Source organism: Alosa alosa, chromosome 15 (assembly GCF_017589495.1).
Source record: "Alosa alosa isolate M-15738 ecotype Scorff River chromosome 15, AALO_Geno_1.1, whole genome shotgun sequence".
In the NCBI taxonomy this organism is placed as follows: Eukaryota; Metazoa; Chordata; class Actinopteri; order Clupeiformes; family Clupeidae; genus Alosa; species Alosa alosa.
In genome coordinates, this window is record NC_063203.1 from 16053691 (window position 1) to 16076994 (window position 23304).

At 44.5% G+C, this 23304-nt stretch overlaps 1 protein-coding gene across 1 annotated transcript in view; it reads right to left on the bottom strand.

Annotated features, from left to right (window-relative positions):
• Positions 1–23304, bottom strand: part of tyw1 (tRNA-yW synthesizing protein 1 homolog (S. cerevisiae)) — a 58725-nt gene that overhangs the window by 4036 nt on the left and 31385 nt on the right. The window contains exons 14-16 of the mRNA XM_048264448.1: positions 21212–21347; positions 14426–14536; positions 3962–4129 (exon numbers count right to left, since the gene is read on the bottom strand). Coding sequence (XP_048120405.1) covers positions 3962–4129; positions 14426–14536; positions 21212–21347 — 415 coding nt within the window. The remainder of the gene's footprint in view (positions 1–3961; positions 4130–14425; positions 14537–21211; positions 21348–23304) is intronic.

Here is a 23304-nt window from a genome sequence, read left to right on the forward strand (position 1 = left end):
ACAACCCCCCCTCAAAAAAAAAAAGACAGTGACCAACAACTGGCATTCTTAGTTAGCTGACTGACATCCTCAGCAGCATCCCCAGTCAACAGAGGTTGGATTGTGATCAGTGCCATCCTTCGCTTTGCAATGAATGGCATTGGTGTACCAAACGAGGAAGCCTGAATTCAGTCTGACCATGAATGCATGACACAGAAAACTTCCCTGGGCCTGCTCCTCTTATCCTCAGACTGCTATTGTGTGAAGCCCCGGAGAATTGTTTTTGTCCCTCGTGCTGTGCTATCTGGTCCCTGTCGCTCACCTGGAGCTTCTGAAGGAGTCAGGGCTTGGGGCACTATCTCTCCGGCTCGTCGGGCAGAAGCCTTAAGCTGACTGATCCCCTCCGGGGGGACCCGTCTCCTAAGCCCTCATGTGTTCATTACTGCTTCATTTGCTGGTGTGAATCCTCCACCCCTCTCCACGGCACCACCCCTGGTTATTCGGAGACTCAGGATAAACAGCCGTCCATCAGAGATGGGGCTGAGTGTGGAGGTCTCATGGGAGAGGGCTGCCCCCGCATTAGGCTGGGAGAGTGTGGAGTCTTCCTCTCATCGCCTGTCTTTGATGTCAAGTAAAGCCCAACCACCATCGTCAGTCTCCCATATAAGCACAGGGAGAGGTGGGTAAAAGAACAACACACGTTAATGAGTAGTGGCGACGTACGGCGAAAGCTGTAGAGATATAAGGAGCATCCCTCCTAACGGACAGTGAGGTCCAGCTGTTTAAATATTTATCTCAGTCCACAAGCATAACCTACGTCACTGCCACCTAAGTGGGCGTCTCTGGAACCGAATGCCATTAATCGTCTTTCAATGGTCCTTATCCAAATTTCAAAACACAGTACAGGGCAAAAAAAGGAATAAATTAATTGTGTTTAAGTAAAAACATACTGACCTAGAATTGAGGAGCAGCACAGAAACCTTTGAACTCTCTGGTCAGTGTGTTTTAATTCTATGATGGGAGCTACAGTTGGCATGCATTGTGAATTTGAAAGTGCCTGCTCATCTGCAGACTCTGTCAAAAGCTCCTTCGCCCGTAACGTTTAAATGCTGCCTCAGTTATGAATTATTGAATAATCACAAAAGGCAAGGCCGTGTGCGCAGCCAGCGCTGGGACATACAATGCCCCATTAAATCACTTTATTTCATTACAGGACTGTTAAAACAGCAGAATCCAGTGAGAAGATTTAAACACTTGTTTACCGCTAGCCTAAAGGGCCATGCCACTATCCCTGCTATATAAAGCTACCTTCGAGGGCATGAGAAAAATGTACATCAATCACGGGGATGGGATAGATATGGTTTATCTCAGACAAAAACGCAGAAGGGCAAATGCTGCAACAGCAGACCGACACAAAGACGATTCAAAAAAGCCTATAAAGCAAATGAACGAGCGTCTTAACGAGTGTTGGGGGCCGCCGGCTGAGGGGCTCATGGGATACGGAATGGGAAGAAAAAAAGGGATGAATTGAAGGAGCTCAAAGAGGAGGAGGGGTGGTGGGGGCACAAAATCAATGAGATGAATTACTGACTTTGGCCTTCCCAGCCTCTGTGTGAAAAATGGTAGCGTATTAGGGGAACAATCGGCTTTTGAGCAGCACCCAAGAGCCGTGGGGATGCTGTGGATGCTGCGCGCGCTACGCGGGTGATGAGCTCCAGGCGACCACCCCCTGTCTGAGCTGCGCTGCTGTGGGGCCGGAGAGGTGGGTCTCTGCCCTTCCGTCGATAGCTCTCCAGCTCCGTGTCAGTGGCTCCGTCTCGGCCGCCCTCTCCACTCTCACGGCCTGGGCGGGAGGGCAGCGGGGGCACCTGCGTGGGTTTCAGCGGGTGGAGGAGACCCTCTCTATCTCCCCGTTGAGCTTCATCTGACCTATCCACCGACACACACATACACACACACCCACACACAAACACACATAAACACACACACAGAGACACACACACACACACACACACACACACACACAGAGACAAACACACACACACACACACACACACACACAGAGACAAACACACACGCACACACAAACACATAGACCAACCCTCCGCAGCTTCTCATTACGAACCATAGAACACTGCCATGGGAGGCAGGGCAGGGCGATGGGCACTGTATTTACATATAAACAAGGTTAGGATGTAAACGAGGTTAGGATGTAAACATACTCCAAAAACAAAATGGACACACAAGGTGCTGCTGCTTCACTGAAATGCACCTATTTCTATTCGGTGCATGCATAATTAAAAACTGCAGTAAACACTCCGAGTTCTAGCGTTGGATGTTAAGATTTTTTTCTGTCTTTCGGAGACTGCGGTGCTGTAGCCAAAGCCTAGGTGTCCTTTGACTCTCTGACAGCTGGTCTGTTGGAGGAGGAGGCCTGTCACCCACTTAACAGTTTACCTTCCACTGACGCACGCACAGCGCACTCAGGCCCTTAACCCCCCAATCACAATAATGAGCGTCTATATTCAGCACGACGGCTGGGCTCCATTCGAGTGAGAGGAGGTGGGCTGCATCACAGGGAAGGAAAGAGAGGTGGAATGACTTTGGCTGGTGTCTAGGAAAAGATAAGGGAGCACAGGGCAATGAAATGCTACCAGGTATAGCTAATAAGGATCGAGCCGGGCCAAAGTAATGGGGATGAGTTTTCCAGAAAAAAAAAAGCTGCAGTAATTGGAGGTGTGTGTGGGAGAGTGGGTGGGTGGGTGGAAGGGGGGTAGTTATATACCTTTAAGTCACGTCTCTCTATGTCTGCTGAGACGTTCAGCGTGGGGGTTAACAGCCTGGCTTTGAGACCAGGAGAAGTGAGACGGAATCTCATTTTGACAGCAGGTAGCTGCGATTACGGTATATATATCAAGGCATTAAAACAGTCGGGAAGAGATGCCAAAGAAGGATGCCTGCACATAAACGCACGCCATTATTTAACCGGAAGATTGTGATTTTAACTATAAAAAAAAATTCCAAGGAGATGAAAAGCCTTCCAGCCCACGCACAATCCATCAGTAAAGTTGGCAGAGGAAGAATGGGGGATTTACAGAGGATGGACGGGACGTCCAGGGGAAATGTGTGACTAGTATTACGAGAAGTGGACCGGACCCTGTGTCTAGCAGACAGGTACAAAGCAGCATCGGAAACGTTAAAAAATCAATTCTACTGAGGCTCTGTGTTGGGATCAAAGAATCCTTGGCCGTACATGGAAAATAAATAAGAACAAATGCGATACATGAATCTCAAAAACAGAGACGCAGTTCAGGGTAAGGGATTCACTTTAATAGTTTGAGTGCTGCTAATGCTGGGTGCCATTTTGTGACAGGCACAGTTATTCAGAAGTACCTTTGATTTTGTCATTTTATTACAGACAAAAAGAGCCACAAAAGACTGAAGCTGTTCATTAAAAATACACCACTCTTTCTTCAGACCACCTTTGCAAAAACACTTCAAGGGTATGACCCACCATACCATTTGACCATTTTTTGAACCATTTTTCCCCCGTTACCGGATGCAAATGAAGGCCAAAATTCAGTTTTCTAAAGTTAGGCTCCATTAAGAGCAGAGACTGTGGCTTTCCGCAGAAGAGCCATATAGGCTAAATTATTCTTCCTTTTATTACTGAGAATCTTTAATTAAGCCCCATGATTTAACGAGTCAAACATTTTAATTCCCCATTAATGAGAAATAGGCCCATTTCATTGACCAGACAGAGGAGAAGAGAAGAGGGAAGGACTAGGCTGAAAATGAAAGTGAGTGAGTGAGAGAGAGAGAGTGAGTGAGTGGGAGAGAGAGAGTGAGAGAGAGAAAGAGTGAGAGAGAGTGAGTGAGAGAGTGAGAGAGAGTGAGAGAGAGAAAGAGTGAGAGAGTGTGAGAGTGAGAGAGAGTGAGAGTGAGAGAGAGAGAGAGAGAGAGTTGAGGAGTGCATCAATACCTTGTGATGGGCCAGGAGGAGGCAGTTGGAATGCTCGTGCTCGCAGGCAATGTCGTAGTCCGGGAGCAGGTTGGCCAGCTGCTGCACAAAGTAGATGACCTCCTCGTGCCACGGTACGTTGGCCATGGTGAGATTGCTGGCCGAGCTCTCGCCACAGTAAGTCACCCCCTGCACAGGGAAGATAAAGCAGACTCCGTTAGCACACAGCCACGGCTGAGGAGGGGGGTGGGGGGGTCCCACTTCCGTGAGCACCACAAGCCCACATGAAAGAGGCCGGCAGTTCATCTACTGTGGAAGGACATTATACCCAAAGACCTCCATGGAGGCCCCTTTTTGGAAGTGTGCCTTGGTTCAGGAGACATGGTGAATACATAATTGGAATATATAGAGAGCCTAAAAAACTTGGGGATAGGAAGTGTGCCTTGAAGCATGTGAGGAGCATTTTCAAGCAGGGCATTTAGATTAGGGATGTAGTGGAGTCTAAACGCAAGTAAACACAGTTTATCCATCTCTGAAATTTCTGAGTTTATCCATCTCTTATTAGAGTTTATCCACCTCTCACCTCTTATCCACTTTTAACATTCAAAAATCACACTGTATTATCCACATTCACAATATGTACACTCTAGGAACCATTTAATACCACTGATATCATTATAAACATCGCCTCCACCATCACCAAATATGTTCTGAATGCCTTTTTTTCTTAAAAATCTGATACCGGATGGCACAGTCCACCTCACAGAATTCATTGCTTATCCACCTCTTATTTTACCTGATTTAGATGAAGCACACACATGAAAGTGGACTGCTCTGTCTAGTCACTGTCGGTCAAATACAGACACAAAGGCAACTTGGCAGGGAGGGGAGTAGTGCCCTGTGATGTCTACAGCTATGAACGACAGCAGTAGGCTGGGAGGCTTCTCCACACAAAAACACAACCAGAACAAGCAGCAGTCTACAAACAAGAAACCTCTATGTAGTTCTAACATTGTACTATGATCAGATGCCCCTGAGAAGATAGTAATGATCCCATACTGCAGCTTGTTTTGTGGACAACAGGCTTACATGTTGGGTGGAAAACACAAAGCCAAAGTGAATGGTCAGATAATGATTAAATTTAGTGTCTGCTACAGAACTGCACTGCTAAAATAATGAATTTTTAAAAGCATTCACAACCCTCTAGAAAGATGAGAGGGATGGCCATTTTATGAAGTTATATTGAATACAATTGACAAAACTGTCACAAGATTTAATTGAGCTGCTGGGGAAACGGCGAGTGCTGCCCCCAACATGGGTTATATGAAGAACAACTCGGTTATTGACATATATGTGAAATCCTCATGTACAGCATAATTGAACATGGTTCCATAATGAATGAGCGTGATTGTGAGTAGGTATCCCAGATTTCAGAGTGAGAGAGGAGAAAGAGGGAGATTTGGAGGGAAGGCACAGAGAAGGGAGCTTTGAAAACGTGAACAGCACACGACGTTCGACCACTACAGAAGTGACCCTCCACAAAAGTACTCACCACAAAGCCCATTTTACAAACGTTCGTCTATATATAACCAGGGGAAGCCGATCAATATCCCCTAAAACATCAGCTTCGGCCATCGGTCTCCTAACAGCTCCCACAGCCCTCTTATTGACAAACTGGCCACAGGGGAGAGGGAAGACTCGAGCTAGAGAGATATGAGGGGCTGATAACTCCCCCATTACAATGCTCTGGTGTCAAGGACAGGGAGAGGTTATCAGGCTAGAAGACAACCTGTGGATGGATATCAGGAACCATAGGGATTCCGAACCTCTGGGGAAACACTCAGCTGAAACAAGCACTACTTATGTGACAAAAACAAAAATGCTGTCTACTTTTCTGACCTTGCATCCTCCAAACTCCAAAAATGAAACGCCCATGTCATGCTGTGTCCTTTAGAAATAGTAGCCCTTCCTTTAATCCTGTGCATTCTGACAGTGTAAAGGAGTTGATAAGGGACACAGGCTAGAAGAAAAGGCTTTATTCAATAGAAATTATCTACAGTGCTGCATACTGCTAACCCCATTTACAGTGCAGCAGCAATCCCATAATACCTGTGCAACCATTTACACCTCCACAGCATTTACAGCTCCATTTACACCTCTGGCCTCAGGTGGGCCCCTGCTCTGAGCACGGCATTTAAAAAGGGCAGGAGGAAGTGCCGAAAAAAAAAATCTATGACATATACGTTTATATATAACCGTCTTTTTCTTCCTCCTGTAGGAAACAACAAAAGCATTTAGAGAATTATGATGGGGGAAAAAGCCCCCGGGCTGCTTCCATCTGAAGCTTGCGGGATGTGGCTGATTTCCAAGGCCGATAATCCCGGCATCACATAGAATTGATGAGGCCCGCGGTCTTATCAGGCTGCACTGTAGCCATGTAGAATAATGATTACCTACAAAGCCTCCTTTATAAATCATTGGGGTCCACGGAGTGAGGGGGGGGGGCACGTGGAGGGGGGGGGGCACGTGGGGGCGCCCTCTGAGAGAGTCCTTGCCAACTCAAAATATTACCACTCCTTACGCCTGTAATGGAATTTATCTGCTCAGCTGAGAGGCCTTCCAGTGTGACTAAGTATTTATCATCCCGTGTGTGTGTGTGTGTGTGTGTGTGTGTGTGTACACACACGTGTGTCTGTTTGTATGAAGAGAGAGTGAGGGAGGGAGGGAGGGAGGAAAAGATGGAGGGAGAGAGTGATAAAGAAACAGCGATAGATGCCGTTTAAGCCTAAGTCTGAGCCACAATAACTTGTTTATGGCATAAAATTGGAAAGCGCTATTCATTAATGCAGAATATTATTCAGTATGTTGCTACACATTTAGTTGAAAAGTTGACTTCCAAGTCCTGCCCCACATACTCAGAAACAAGAAATACACAGAAATGTGATATCTAGAAACACACAGATGCACCCTGGCACACCATGCACATTGATTTAATTTCTCAGTTCGACCGGTAACAGTGAATCACCAATTCACAGCTAATTTGCGACGCTACTCACGTGTTCCATCATGGTGTCAACTCTAATACTCCTGAGACATACTAATTGGAAAGGAATAATGTTTTAATCAATAGCCCCTCAGAGCCCCCAACCCCCATCCCCACCCAACCCCAACACCTCCTACTGAAGGACAGAGGAAGGAGGGAGGAGAGAGCTTCCTGACTCTAGGAACTCCTCCTAACATTTAACATTTATCATGACACCCTGAGAGAAATCACTGAGTGGATGACGATTTGCCTTTCTAGAACATCATTTGTTAAAATAAAGTGAGTTGAGGATATTGAGAGCAGAGATACGACATCCTCATGAGATTCTCTAAATGCACAATGTAACATACTGGCAATTGTCTTGGATGACATATTGACTGTGCTTGATGACTGCCTGCACTGTGCCTTGATTGTTCCCTTTTTGGTAAAATGGCTTTGGATTAAAGTGCAACTAATAGACTACATTTAAATGTAATGAGAAGCCAAGCAAAGGCAACACAAATACAAATGTCCAAAAAAAATCCAAAAGTTCAAAGTCTGAAATTGCAAATGACAAATGGGGTCTACAAAAAACTGGTAAATGTAATCTAGTATTCTAGCTTTCAAGAGAATACCATTAATGTTGCTTGAATTCCATTTCGACAACCCAAAAAAACAGCGCAACCCAATGATTCATTCAACCTTGATTCAGGGTTACTGTGCTGCTCTCCCCTCCCTCTCGCCCTCAGATTTCTAAGCCACGTTTTTTTAGAGTGAACTACGGCAAGCCTGGCTGCGTCTGATGAGGGGAAAACTGCCTGAGACACCAGGAGAAAAAATGAAGCAGGAGCAGAAGGACAACAGAGACCACCAGGGGTACAGACGATGTGGTCCAGTACTTATTCATCACAGAGAGGCCTAGAGAGGGAGGGCCATCCATTCTCCTACCGGCAAAGCCTCTGTGGTACAGCTATTAATACTCACAAACCTACTGAAAACTCATTCATTCTCTCAAGAGGATTTCAAGACATTTGAGATATGGCTGCATCTGTATTTCTACATGTGTAGTGCACCAGTGATGGTGTAACTCCTCACTGTCAACCCCAGGTTCCCACTAAAGACTAAATAGCCTGAAGCCATCACTTAAATCTAGTTACATCACAGTCCCCATGATGAGGAGGATAATGACAAGGAGATGGTCACGTTACCTGACTTAACACAGTTTCATACATATTGAGTTCCGTAGAAATTGTAGATATGAATTTGTGGAAATGTAGAATGTTTGTCTTTTCAGTAACACAAGGCATCCCAGACAATGTCGAAGTTGAAAATAAAATAACAAATGAAACTTAATGACAACAGGCATGAACATTCATTAAGACTCCATCATGTTCATGACAGGTGTCATTGTCAAAATCATGACAGTGTCATGTCAGTCTTTTGTAAATCCCTTCAAATGAAGTGTTACTGTCTATGATAACTACCTTTGAAAATGACTGGCCTACCAAACAGTACTAGAATTGGGAACAACTCAAGGCCCCATCTGTTTTAGGCACAGCTGCATCTGGGGTATTAACAAGGCAGACAAACACTGCCAATAGCCTCCTCACTGCACCCAAGCCTCGGTTACTTGAGGTGTGTGTTTATAATCCCCTTGGGTGCTTCTATCTGTTGTTGGCTGCTTGTTGTCTTGTTTTCCCTCTCACACACAAAACTAAACTGATCAAAACCTCAATCAACACAATCGTCAACCTGTGTGTGTGTGTGTGTGTGTATTCCATATGAGAAACCCACTGCAAGCCTCTACATTCCTGCAGCTGCCTGTGAGGTTGCTGTGAACAAAGCTGCGGTGCTCAGATGAGCTCGTCGGTGCCCTGAGCAGAAGGTTCAAAGGCGAGCGCACAAGGAGGAGACGAGAGCAGATGCTGAGCGGAGAGGAGCGGTACAGTACGCGCTGAGAAGGGGCAGGGCAGGGAGCTGGGAGGAGCAGGCAGAGCAGTGGTGGGGGGCGGTGGGGGAGAAACTCATAGGCGACGGCGGCGACGGCATCATCATCATCATCATCATCATCATGCAGTTTGCCTGGAGCTCACCCAACTTCATTATCAGCTCCAGAAAATCAGCTCCCTCCCCTGGGGACCGGAGAGCCCAGCCTTGCCCAGCCACTCATGGCCAACGCCACATGCTGAAATGGATATGATGAGGACCGTGCTGTGTGTCACTCGCCAGCTGCCATGGGAAAATTATCAGGGCTGTAGGGGTAAGACAATATATAAAGATGCTTTTGGAATCGCCACTCTGGGTAGAATTCTAATTGTGTAGTGGAAGACTTGGAGAGGAATGATGGGCACCCCTGAGCTTAAGTTCAGCACAAAATAATTAAATGTTGGCTAACACAAAGCATAACCAAAACCACGACGACTTGAACAAGACCTTGAGAAAATTTCCAAACCACCTGTCATTCTTCAAATGTTTAATTTAGGAGCACAGGGGAACAACCTAAAAGATTACCAGCCTTCATGTACTGAACACAATATCCTATTACATGGTGCCCATTGTGGTAGCGGTTTCATCGTTTGTAAAACTCGAGACTTCTCACCTCGTCTCGGAAATTTTGACTGCCGATTTATGCTATTTCAGTGAAAAGAAACCAGACTCACAAGGGATCGGATGCAAAATGCAGTTTAATGCCTGACAAGCAAACCTGAGGTAAATTCCACAACAGAAGGTAACAGATTGGCTCTCAAGACATTTCATCTGCACTGCTCATGTTTAGGACACCAGAAGGCTTGAACTATTATGCAATCAGCAAGCTCAATATGCCAAATGCTATCGCTACTCTATTCTCACTCCTGTTGGAATAAGCATATTAAACAGCAGCCCTGAACTCTTTCTCTCTCCTTATCAAGTAAAGGATATTATTTATTTATATTCTCTCCTGCTAAAAAATACATTACACCCAACTTCTGGAGAGGCACATGCATATTCATTTGACCACTGCAAGGTCATTTAAGCTGGAATTTTCCCATACTGGAAGCCAATCATTTGAAAGTCATCCAGAGGTTATATGCACACCGTAGATATTCTGCTAGCATCTCTTAATATGTTTCTTTTTTTTCCATAATTCAACAGGAACAAAAACAAAAGCATTAAGGGGAGACTGTTTGTCACGGTTTTCTGAACAAATTTATTAGGCCTGTGAGATCTGGAGGGCTCAGCACTCTGGCAGAGCGATGCCAGTCGGTTTTATCCCTATCTATTTCTTCTGCTGTTTCGCTGCCTTTCTTCCATCCCCTTGGAGAGGCGAGCGTAAATCTGATGTTCCCACAGTGCATCAAAGAGAGTGAATGTTGTTGCTAGGAAACCGGATGTCATAGTTGAAGTCTGGCTCTTCTTTGGACTTGCCTTGACTTTGAGTCTGAATGTGACAGGTCCCCCAGTGCGGCAGTGGATGAACAAGCTCTTTGGGCTGGTAATGAATTTACGAGCGGTGTCATGGTTATCTTACACGGACCTGATCCGACTCTAATATTGTCAGGATGTGTGTGCGTGGGGCAGTGGGATGAGTAGGACATGGGAGGGACGAAGCTCCTCGAGGGGGGATTAACATGGACCGGGTGTTGCAATCTAGCCAGGATGAGGAAGGGCACGGTCCACATCAGCTCTAATACACAGACGTGTGGAAAATGTCTGGTATTCCATTTTCAGTTGTAACCTCTAATTCTGACTAGAGCCTAGTAAGAAGGGAAAGAAAAGGAGAGAGACTTCACTCGGTGAACTCGTCATTCCGATTTGATCTTTGTAAATGAAACGACATGTATTCTGGCTTCTATATACAGCACACATTATCCCATTCAAGATTGATAGAAAAAGGGCACAAAATGAAAAAACACTGCAGATCAACCAAGACGCTAACACAAAAACAAGTCAGAGGGGAAAGCAACATCCCTCTTATCACTGGACTGACAAACATGCTTCATTGAGAGACACGCCAAGGCAAAATCCATTTAAAAAGTAGGCCAACAGACAAACTTTAAGCTTGTCCACGTCAAAACTACTTTTCTCATGGCTGAGTTTAAGAGGTTTACCTCCAAGAACCCCAAAACTGGAAACTGCCCACTAAAAATCCAAATAATAGACTAATGTGTAGCAAGCAATATCAAAACAGCAAGCTGTGAGCTTATTTGCAGGATGCTGAAACCAAACTGGATGCTGAAACCTCACTGAACCTAGGTGAACTACAACTAATAAAACAATGCAGGTAATTTTCTCTAAGCAATTTCTGCCTTTTTAGTGTCTTGATAAGAAAAAAGATGTCAAGCAACGCCACACAACAATCAAAAGTATGGAGAAATGTATGCTCATTGGTTGTTAATTTAACACGTGTCCACACAAAGCCCTGAAAGTAATGAAGATGGAATGTGTTGCCAAACTAACCCAATGAAACAATGCATTCACAAAGGGATCAGAACTAAAAATTCAATAAATGCAGCCCAAATGTTATCAAGTACTTTATTTTATTTTGCAGACAGACAAATATACCCCTGTCCACTGCTAGTCCAAACTATTACCCATTACAATTTGCTTCATCCTGAAACAGTGTTGCAAGCACCCTGTACACTACATGCCAGACAGGGCACTACTCACCATGGAGACGGCACTACCACACATTTACAGGTTATGGTTATTTCACCACAAATCAGACTGTCACCCTCGGCCAAGAATACACAAATACTCAAAGCAGAATAAAAGGTCTCCCTGACAAGTTAGAATATCTTCAAAATCTACATTACTGAGATAAATATACTATAAAGGGAGTCGAGGGAATACGCAAATATTGGAGCCCATAAGGTGGGCAGCAACAACAAATGAAAAATATTTGAAAGGGTGTAGTTTACCGCCATCCTGGCTACAGATGAGTTTGCTGGTCTATAATTACACACCCACTACATTTCTGCCAATGTGCATGTTAAAGAGGCTGCCACAGAAGGGCCTTGATCTGGGAACAATCAACTACTGCGAGCACCTGGAGCATCAGTTGCGGGTGTTACGGTCAAATGAGACGGAAATAAACCTCTCGCAGATAGACGGGAGCCACGTCTGGAGAAGATCCAGCTTTGACCTGGTCTAATAAGAGCCAGGTTCGGTCCAAAATAAGACGTTCACAGCCAGGTAGAGGATGAATGCTACCGAACAGGCAAACGGAAGCTCGGAGGAAGGGAGTTAGGAGAAAGGGAGTTGCAGCACTCTGTGATGTAATAAGATGATGTGGGTATTTTATGTTTCCTTTGCCTCCAGTTGCTACAATGTGCTCTTAAAATTCAATGGGATTGCTAATTCCTCTGCTAACAACAAGGCAAGTTTTTGACGAGAAACCTGGCAGGCTCTACCACTGCGGTTGGAGCATTAAAAAACACAAGTGGGTCTCGGAGCAAAACAACTTCTGTCAGAATGTGGAGTGGATTGAGAGGGCAACCTGTGTGTGTAAACTGAGTAGGACATTCTCTATCTGGAAAGAGTCCATAGAGAGAAAGGAACATCCTGGATAGGCTCTCAAAATTCACAAAAGCATCAAACAAAAGGCTAAGCACCATGCCCCTTGTTGGAGACAGGAGCACAATGTGTTGCTGAACCAACCAGCTACAGCATGGGTTTAAGAGTATCAACTCTATATGCTGAACCAACCAGTTACAGCATGAGTTTAAGAGTATCAACTCCTACTATATATGGTGCTATGGTGACAATAGCAATGTAGTACTCGAGACCGGTCTCGAGACCGATTTCTGCTTTCACGGTCTCGTCAAAGCGTTCCTTCAAAGGCTCGGTCTTGGACCACAGTGGGAGGAGAAGGACTCGTAATTTACAAACCGAGTCCTCGAGACCAACGCATTTTTTTTATGTTCATATAAAAAACACACAACACATAACAACAATAATAATAAAATGCAATGTTGACGGGCATTATTTGAAAATGACATCCCATGGTGCAATGCAAAGATACTGCCGTCAGAGCCGTTTATTTATCTCTATGGCTCTGCTGCCGGTGAGTGTCTGTAGGTTAGCATAATCAATATTAAGATGTTAAGACTGCTCTTCTAAACAATTCCCAATCTAGCTTAGTCTGTAGGCGTCATTCTCATGATTTAAATTAGAGCATAATTATAGTGTGGCTCGCGAAGAATAGATTTGGTAAAATCTTCATACATATGGAAATGATTCAGACATGTTTGCTAGACTGAAAAATCAATCATGTGGTGAGAACACAAATGTTTTTTGTTGTAAATCCAGTAAATGCACTGCAAAAACTGCTTATTTAACAAAATCTAACCAAGTGTTATTAATCTTATATCAAGATCAGAAAAACTAGTTGGTATAGTTTTCAGTATAAAGAGACTTACCTAGCGCTTTCTTGTGAAATCATTTGACTTAATTTAAAAAATAATTCACTTATTTTAAGACATCTTATCTTGAAAACAAGCAAATTTGTCTGCCAGTGCGTTAAGCAAATTTGTCCTAAAAACAAGCAAATTTGTCTGCCAGTGCGTTGAGCTTATTTGTCTTGATAAGACTCCTTAAAATAAGTTAAAGTCTTCTTTAAATTAAGTCAAAATGATTTTGAGAGGGCTCTAGGTAAGTCTTTTCATACTAAAAACTAGATTTTAGATTTAAAATTAGATTTTTTAATCTTAATATAAGATCAATAACACTTGGTTAGAATTCATTTTTTGCAGTGTGTTTACATAATCTACCATCTAATTACTGGTAAGGGGGGCAGTCATATCTGGTGGCGGATAAAGGCTTGGAAACACCAAAAAAACACAGAACACCTTGAAAGAGTGACGGAACATTTAGCAGTTCCTTTCCAATTAATTTAACTCCAGACCGAATAAAATTCAATCAGAGAAAGATCTTGCTTCATTTGCTTTCCGCAAATACATTAAGGGGGAGGGCAAATTAAACAAATGTAGTCATTAGCTTGTTTTCCCCCTAATGGAATGGGCGAAGATGGGAGGGCTGACAAGTACCTGAAAAGGACCAAGATGCTCATGCAAGATTTAATATCACAATGGGCAAGTTCATGTCATGTGACTTGGTGCTGTTATGGTAAACCTGGCAGTTTAAGTTTAACAGAAAAACGCACCTCTTCCAAGCATACATTTAATTTACTAAGGGCATTGTTTAATATTTGTATACATGACAAAATGTATCAATCTGAAGTGACTGGGTCGATTCTTGCCTATAGATTTTATTGTATAAAAGAAGAGGCCTTTCAATGCTGACAGAAACTGACTTTTTTAAAGGTTGACACTAAGCAGCAGAAAGAATTACCATTTTGGAATCCCAACAAGAGTGTAAAAATCAACCGCCCCTCGCCTCACGTGCCCAGGGTTAATGTGCGCACGCTTAAAGCAGCTGTTATGCCAGGGTCCAGATGGAGAGGCCAGAGGACCACGTTCACGTACCTTCACCTCGATGAAGTCAGGCTGGCCAAGGGCGATGAGATCCGAATATGCCTTCAACTCGTCCACGTTCCAAGCCTTCACCAGGGTCAGCCTGTACACCGTGCGCTGTTGCTGTGGGGACAGGTGGGGAGAGAGAACAGGCTTGAGACTTGTGTTTTCGTAGGGGTCACTACAACAACATGGCTCAGATCCAAAGAACAGAAAACACACCACGGACGTCTATAATAACCACACTTTTCAACCGCTAACTACTCATGTTAAATGACAAATACTGAGGACTTCTTTCAAAAACAACACAGCTCATCTGATCCCCAATCAGTGAGAAGGCGTGGTGGGATCCACGGTAAACATGGATTTAATTACCACTGTGCTGACATTAATGAACTGATAAAACATCCAAAAAGAGAACAGGAAGTGATGAATGAGTAGGCAGCTAATGTGCTTTGAAAAGAAAAACAAATAAGCCACCTGAGCAGACCTCCAACATCTAAATGTTGAAATGGCTGCAGGCTAAGTAGGAAGTCAAATATTTATTTCCACACTGCTCTGCTGGAAATGGAAAGAGGGTGCAGGGATATTTGGGTGCCTGTCAGATAGACTCTGCGCACACACACACACACACACACACACACACACAGCATTACAGCTCCGCTTTATAAAACATGTGTGGGGACTGTGGTGCAGCTCGTCCAGAGGAGCATCCCACAGCCTATCACTGCTGAGTCTGCAGTCCTCTCCTCACACAGGAAAAATCCCACATGGACATACACACACGCACATTACTTCAGATAGACAGGCACACACGTGAATACGTAAACCCGACCACGTGTATGATAACTTGTTTACACAGATCACTGCAACATAAAGACTTTATTGGAAGAAAATTACCATTTTACATATTACATTTTTACAGAATCCCGTACATTAAAGTGTTACGTTCCAATAAAGAATGAGCAGCTGTCGCCCTCAAAAGTGCCCCACTCCAACCTTCCACAATTATGGACAGATCACATGACCAAGAACAGTACACCTTGAGTTAAAATGAGAACATGGCAACTGAGCCCCCTGCAACTGAGCCCAGCCCCCTACCACACGTGACCTTCCATCAGACCCCCTCCACTGTGTCCTTCAGCAGATCCCTTCCCCATTTGGCCCAAAATAGAAACGCATTACTGAGGTACCCCGAAAGTGAGTGATGAGGGGCACTCCACACACAACGCTCCACAGCAACAGATGGAGAGCCTCACATCCAATGTTTTCTCAAAGTGCTGTCCGGGAACCACTGTTGGTCCGCAAGCTATCCCAAGTGGTCTGCGAGCAGACCAGGGAAAATATAATATAAATGACTTGCTTGCAATATTAAACCAACTTGTATGTTAATCCAAAATGTACGTCTCCATACTGTCTCCACTTGTTCAATGAAGCAAATAGGAGTCGGCCAAATGGCAGCCATGCCTCTCTGATGTCCTAGAGCAAAGCCACAAGAGGGTGTCTCTATAATGGCACCAGTGCAGACGACGTGTAGCAAAGCTACAACAGATGGCTTGAAAAATGTCTCTAAATTACAGTCCTCATTCTTCTCAATCACATGACTGACTTGGAATGGAAAAAGTGTCAATTACCAGCTTAAATCGCATTCTTTCATTTGGCTTGGCACTAATGTGAATCAGACATGGGCACGTCGCCACGCCGTCTGCTAAATGACACTTTTGTTGATCAATAAATCATCCCTATAATCCAATTGGTAAATAAATCATTAATCATTAATCAAGCTGATAGATTCTAGAGTGGAGACCATTGCCACAGACGCGAATGAGAGAGAGGAGGAGAAGGAGGAGGAGGACAGAGAGAGAGCAAGAGGAAAGAGAGAGAGAGAGAGATTAGAGGAGAGAGTGAGTGATGAGTGGATGTGTGAATGAGGGCTGAGCTAGCTATCCATCTGCAAGGGTGCTCTGTCTCTCGTGCTCCTACTCTCGCTGTTGATGACTTTAATGAATCCAGTATGGGAGAAAGGCAACATTTGAGCAAAGTCGGATTCATCTTCTTGTCTAATAGCGTGCCAGCCATCGGTGGTATAAATGTCAAGCTAATTTGCTGAGAACACCGAACATTAGTTTGTGTCAGTTTTGCATGAATAAAAAGGATTCCAACAGTTTAGTTAACATCCCATGAACCCATTCATTTCAAACAATGTACAAATAATATCCAATGTGGTTAGGTTGGGGGATTTTAATACTCTGGAGTCTTTGGTCCAACCGGCAGGGGCCCGGGCCAAGACACTGGGCCACAGACACTTATCTCAGTGGCTTGTGCCGAAGCGCCACACTGGGCAGATTTGTCACGCTACCCAACCTTCTGGCAGGCCGACAACAAGCGAGGCGAAGCAGGCGGAGATCACTCCGCCAGCCTGGCCCACCATGACATCCACTTCTCTCAGGGCACATGCTGTGGAAGCCCACTTCCTGTAACCCCCCCCCCCACCCCCACACACACACACACACACACACACACACACACACACACACTATGTTTACTTAGATCTTAACATAGGGGAAGATCCAAACAATGATAGAAGCATGTTACAGGTTTAGACTGGTCTGATCAAACACAGAATGCTTTGTGACATTTATCCTTTCGCACTAGTGGTAATGGGAGACACACACAGCCTTGCACCAGTGCTCTGGTCTGGCCATAACATATCCACCTTCACCGTCAACAGGTTTTCCTTCCATCGCTTTATTTAATGCTCATAAAGTTACTGCCCTGGTTTGACTGAATAACGGAACATTTTCCTTATTATGCATTTTAAGGTTAGGCAGAGATTTGAAAATATTTTTTCAATACCGAAGGACAAAACATTACTGTGACATGAATAATTCATCGCTTGCCCCAAGTCAGGCAGAGAAATTTCTTATTATACCTCCGGAGAAACAGTTAAATGAAATTCTCATGAAACGCATCCACGAGGCAAGTCGTATTTGTTTTTCCATGAAATTACTAATGCCCAACTGTATGGGATAAATGACGCTGAGTTATGAAAAAAACAACACTGAATAGTAAACACGCCCAGGCATGCACCGCCAGAGTGACTTCTTGTTTTCTTCTTCTCTCTCTCTCTCTCTCTCTCTCTCCCTTTCTTTCACACTCTCTCTCCCCCTTCCTATCTCTCTTTCACACTCTCTCTCTCCCCCTTCCTCTCTCTCTCCCCCTATCTCTCCAGTGGCTCCACAGCTCCTGGGAGTCTTCATTACCCTGTGCCTTGGCAGAGCGAGAGCATCACACGGGAGAACGCCGGACCAGAGCACTGTGCTCCAAGCCACTGCATCCGACCTCACATGAGACGCGTCGGACATTACATCATGCCCCTGGCCCTATCCCAGATTGCCTCACTTAGCCAGGCAGAACTAACAAACCCATGCCCAGTGACATCAACCAAGCGGCCACCAAGTGATCTCAAAGGAGCGGGAATGGAGCCATTGTGTAAAAAAACGCAAAGCCCTCCATGCCCTGCAGTGATCGGGAGGATTTGTGGTGGAGAGAATGAATCCTTTTTCTTTGGAATCAAACAACTGTGCGACTGATCCCAACACTTAATTCAGCAGTGAGTCAGCGTGCAGAGACAGCACGTCAGATGTGATTCAGGCTGCTTCAGCAGCAGCACTGATGCTTTTCAAGGTCACTGAGCCAGTTAGGGGAGCACTGGTTTATTTTGCTTGCCATTTGAGGGACATGGCTAATAAAGATAAATAAATCATAACATGCAGATTATCAGGTTATTTAGACAGTATATTGGGGTGACAATCTACAATATTATTGAGAATGAAGGACATACTCCTTTCTCCTGAGCCCCCAACTTTACACTAGAACACCATTAAAGCTGTTGAATTGGTCCTATTTCAGCAGTGCTCTCATTTAAAGCGGCAAGGTACACACAAATGGTACAAACAAATGGGTTTAGGGATAAATCAATTTGAGCAGAAGTCTCAAAATCAAGTCCTGTCCCAAAATCCCTATTAGACCCCTCACCTGTAAAATAAACTCTTTCACAATTTGGACTGGACTGAGTTAATAGCCAACACAGATCATGTCTTTAGATAACATTCACTGATCTGTCTTTGAAATGGTATGAAATTTGCAAATGAGTTTAGTTTACAATCTGTGTTGATGTGGCTCTAAATTAGATGACCTACCAATCACCAATCCCTTACAATCTATAAGGCTAACAGAAACCCCACTGGGACAAACACTTGCCAAACGAGCATCAAGGTAATGAACAGGGCCAAAGCTGCGGGAGACGTGTGGAGATTCTTAAAAACAAATCAAACCCAGACACAACAAAAACAGAAAGAAAAAAACAACTCCTGTGAATTTGCTTCCATTTCTCCTTTCAGCCAGTCACCAGCCACCACTTGTAGGGAGCAGAGAATTAGTGTTTTGTCAGCTCTGCTCGACTCCGTCCCCCACACACACACACACACACACAAACACACGCGTGCCACTAGTGACTGCTGACCTGAACACAGCTAAAACAGTTTCCCGACACAACACCACTCACCCTGAATCACCATCAACTGCCTCTTAGGCACTTACAGCTTCCCACATCAGACTAATGGAGGATATCAACCTGTGCAGACTGATAATGAGCTTCTTTCCCCTCTATCCGTGGTGAATTCGCTGAAGGCGTGATCCAAATGTGATAAAAATCCAGCATAAACACAAATCCGATCAAGCTGAAATTCCCGCCGGTGCTTTGCTGATGCGATAGGCGATAGTGCTATAAATGACAGATGATCGGCAGAGGTGGGTTGCTCAAGGTTAGAGAAGGCTACCAAACGTCATTAGGTGCGAAAAGTGGAGCCATCAAATAGTCAAAATCAAATGAGGATTTCTCACTGAGACATTACAGACACTGGCTTTACAAATTAAACAAGTTGACGACTGCTCCGTAAACTCCCCAACAATAATTTGAAACTTTTGAAAAGATTTTTAGTCAGTTATTACTTGTCAGATGCTTTTTCTTTTTTGTGTGTTCCGTCATCTGCATCAATATATCTGTGTCCAGGATCCACAACCCGCTGTGGATCAAATTTTTAGGGGTCAATACAACACACAGAGATAACAACTTTTAATTTATAGGCTAGTCACCATCTTTAGCACTGCACTTCTATAGGTATTAAACATATCGATAGCATCGATGACAACAAAAGGGGACAAGCAAGATTGTTGAACAAAAAACAATTCCTCTGCGGAGCTAGTTGCTCCAACAATCCTTTTGTGAACAGAGAGCAATCTCAGATCTTTGTTTCCCACTGAATGTCCTCTATCTGTGTTGAGAGCCAGGGGGATTGTGGGATTGGGGGAATGGGGGGGTGTCCGCTCCGAGTGTGAGATCACTTACAGAAATCACTGGAGCTGGCACAGGCCTTGATCATGCCACAGCTGCACTTCCGTCCAATCAAATCGGCCCGTCGCTCGCCTTCATGATGGATTTCACAGTTCCCCATTAATTTCGTTATGTAATCAGTCCCAGGACGGGGTGTGTCTTTTGTATCACACATGCTAAGTTGATGCCGCCCGAAAAGAAAATCGACAGGCTTGAAGATGGCGAGAGAAAGAGTGAATCGCTCCATCTTTCTGCCATCTTAGTGGCAACAATAGAGTAGCAGAAAAAAGAGGGGTTTTGAAAGAAGGATTTTGGTGCCTCAATTGAAAAGCCTAATTTTCAATTGAGACGTTGAGCCTGTAGCATCAGAGACTAAGCCCTGCTTCCCAAGCACTACTTCCACTGTGAAAACCTCATAAAAAGAAGTCTAAAAAAAAGAAGCCATAAAGATAAAGCCCGCAGGCACATGAATAATCTCTTTTGCCACTCCTCTGAACTAAGGAGGCACAGCAGATAACATACCTCACTTCCTCAAATGGCCTCTTTTGTAGATAATGATCCTTCCATTTGACAGCCCATGTGTGGGAATGGAGAAATAGTTTTCTGAAACACGTGTTTACTTTGGCGTTTACTTTGGCCGGTCTGATTACACAAAGGCTGTCTAATCTTGTATTGTATATGGGGAAAGCCACTAGGTAGTATGAAAACACGTTGAGGATTATCAATCAAAATATACCACCACAGAAGAATATTGAGGCTTTGGTTTTAAGATGAGAACTGATGTGATAGCATCAAGGGCCAATGGGAGGCATCATTAATTGTCTTCCATATCATTACAGTAATGATCAGTGTGAGGGAGGCAGTTATATGCCTCTTCCCAGTACTCTACTAATATTTTCCCCCTAATTCATTTACAAGCTACCTTTTAATAGCCTGTAATTTCTGATCCCTCTAATCTGTTTACAGACGTTACGGCTGCACAGGGCAGAGCAGAGCAACTGGTGACCTGTGTTGTTTTGTGAAGTCAGAGCGGAGGAGGACGGTGCTGCGGTACAGAATGAGACGCATGACTGGTCAACTGGAGCATCTGTCAACTAACTGTGGGTCTCAGTGCAGTTTCTGACCACCTGGGCAAGCTATGAGAACATCTGACACACTTATGATCTCATTTGAGTTGATTCCCTGCCATGTCTTTCAATTCTAAAAAATATTCTAGAGTGTTGGTAAAAAAAAAAGTTAAAATACTGATGTCATTAAAACCAATGAAATGATTACTCTTCCAAGCTGTACAGTAAGAGGGAAACAAACCATCCCTTAAAAAGTCAGAGAGGAACTCCTAAAGTACGCAAATGGAGAGTGTGATCAACAAGACACATCTTTCACGACAAGCGAAGTGTACAAACCTTTTCACCCAGGGCTCGGAGGCTGTCCAAGAAGCGTTGCCAGAAGTCCTTAAAGAGAGGTCGGTCGATCCGTTTCAGGCTGTCCTTCGTGCTGGCGTCCACGCTGACATATAACTGAGTGACAGGAACCAGATTCCTGCAAAACAAGTGTGGGAGAAAATTGGGATGAACGGGATGAAAGGCGGAAAAAGGGGCATGAGACGTTAATCTGACAGTTTCTTCACACGTTGAAATCAGATAGGCATTTTTCCTCTCTGTATGTTCACGAGAGAGAGAATGGCTAACTAAAGAGCCTCCAATGGCTACTACAGTAATTGTGTTCCCTCTCCTGGATGATGGAAAGGAAAAACAAATCTAATCAGCCTCCTATTCGGTACTTTGTCCCAGGAGTTTTTTAAACTAAACCGAGATGATGTATGCATGCATGTATAGACTCAACTAAATAGCAGAGAGCCTGACAAAGCAAATGCTTTAGAATGAGCCGAGGACCCCGTAGGCAATCAGGTGAAAGGGACGGAGGTAATTAGATAAAGCAAGGAGCTCAAAGGAGAGACAAAAAAAAAAAAACACTCCACCCGTAGGGCATATGTACAACATTAAAGGGAGCTAGGAAATACTTTCAGCTACCCTATAACCCAGTGTCAAAAAAACCCAAGGCCACCTTGATTTATCCATCCAACCTACCCATCATCTGTCACTCGGGTGAGTGAAGCCTTGCCACTTCCAATCAAGTGTGTGTCGGTATCGGCCGCAATAAATTTGAGCACCTTGAATGTGAGGCTTCTTCGCTGACATGCGGCCTGAGGTAGGGCTGATTGCTGGTAGCCTCCTCTGCAATGGCTGACAGCAGCTCAGCGGCAATAATAAGTTTGGCTGTCAAGCAAGACGGGGGCTGCCTCTCAGTGTCAGGCGCACACAAACACACACAACATGTGCTGATCGGCCTCCAGGAAAAGCAACTATCCAGAGAGACATTTCATGTGTAATTTAACGAGGTAAGACTTTAATATTGGAAAAGCTTCTAAAAATTATTTAGATCAGCTTGTCATAGTTCAGACACAATTTTTTTTAATATTACAATAAAAGAGAGCGAGGCTGAGAGTTGTCTTCAAAAAAAGCGCAAGTTTATCCTTATTGGAAAAAGTCTAATATTAGTGCAGCTTTAAACTAACACTATATTACTTCAACGTCTATCTAATTAAGGCAGAAGTCCTAACATGACATCCATACATCACCACTGCAGAAGTAATGAGTTCTTGTAGGCTCCTCCACCAATCCTCATTTGGTCTTTGTGAATAATTTAGCCCTGGTTGCTACTGACAGCAAAGATAACTCTGGCGAGTGCTATGAGCAGAGCTAGGCCTCTGAGCCTCTGGGCAGCTTTAACCTTAGATAGATACAGAGCCGGAGCATGGGGGAGTGTGTGTGTGTGTGTGTGTGTGTGTGTGTGTGTGTGTAGTGGGAGTGTATTATTGAGATGAATAATGCAGTGTAACCCTGCTTCCATCTCTTTCAATGAAATGGCATCTCGTTTTATTCATGCAGCAACACAAGGGATGGCAACAGACTGGCAGCAGCCATCTCCCAATCTCTCTTTCTCTCTCTACAGAGACTGAAGTGTGTGTGTATTTGTGTGAGTGTGTGTGTGTGTGTGTGTGTCTGTCTCGTTGTGGACGGCTGCTTTGTTCCCCATTACAAGTAAAAGATGGTGCTGAATGTGTCGCCACATGCTGCAACTCTGTTCCAGGCTTAGTTGGAGGAGCTGCTTGTATCCCTCCGATAAACCCGTCCCAGTGCGGTGCGTCACGGCTGTGTGCCCCTCACATAAATGTCCGCCCTTCTTTCTCCATCGCGCTCAATGACTGCCCACTTCTTTCTGCCGTAAAAAAAAAGCACGGCTGATTTATGTTGCGACGGTGGCTTCTGCCAGGCAGGCTGAAGTCTGAGGGGAGGACATAGTGAGTGGGGGGGGACGGGGTGAGACAGCGGACCGACGCTACCGACAGCGTCTGGAGAGCCAGAGAGCCGCGCACTGCGTTCGCTCCATCTCAGAGCGGCAGCTACAGCCGGGGCAACAGACGAAGCAGCGATTT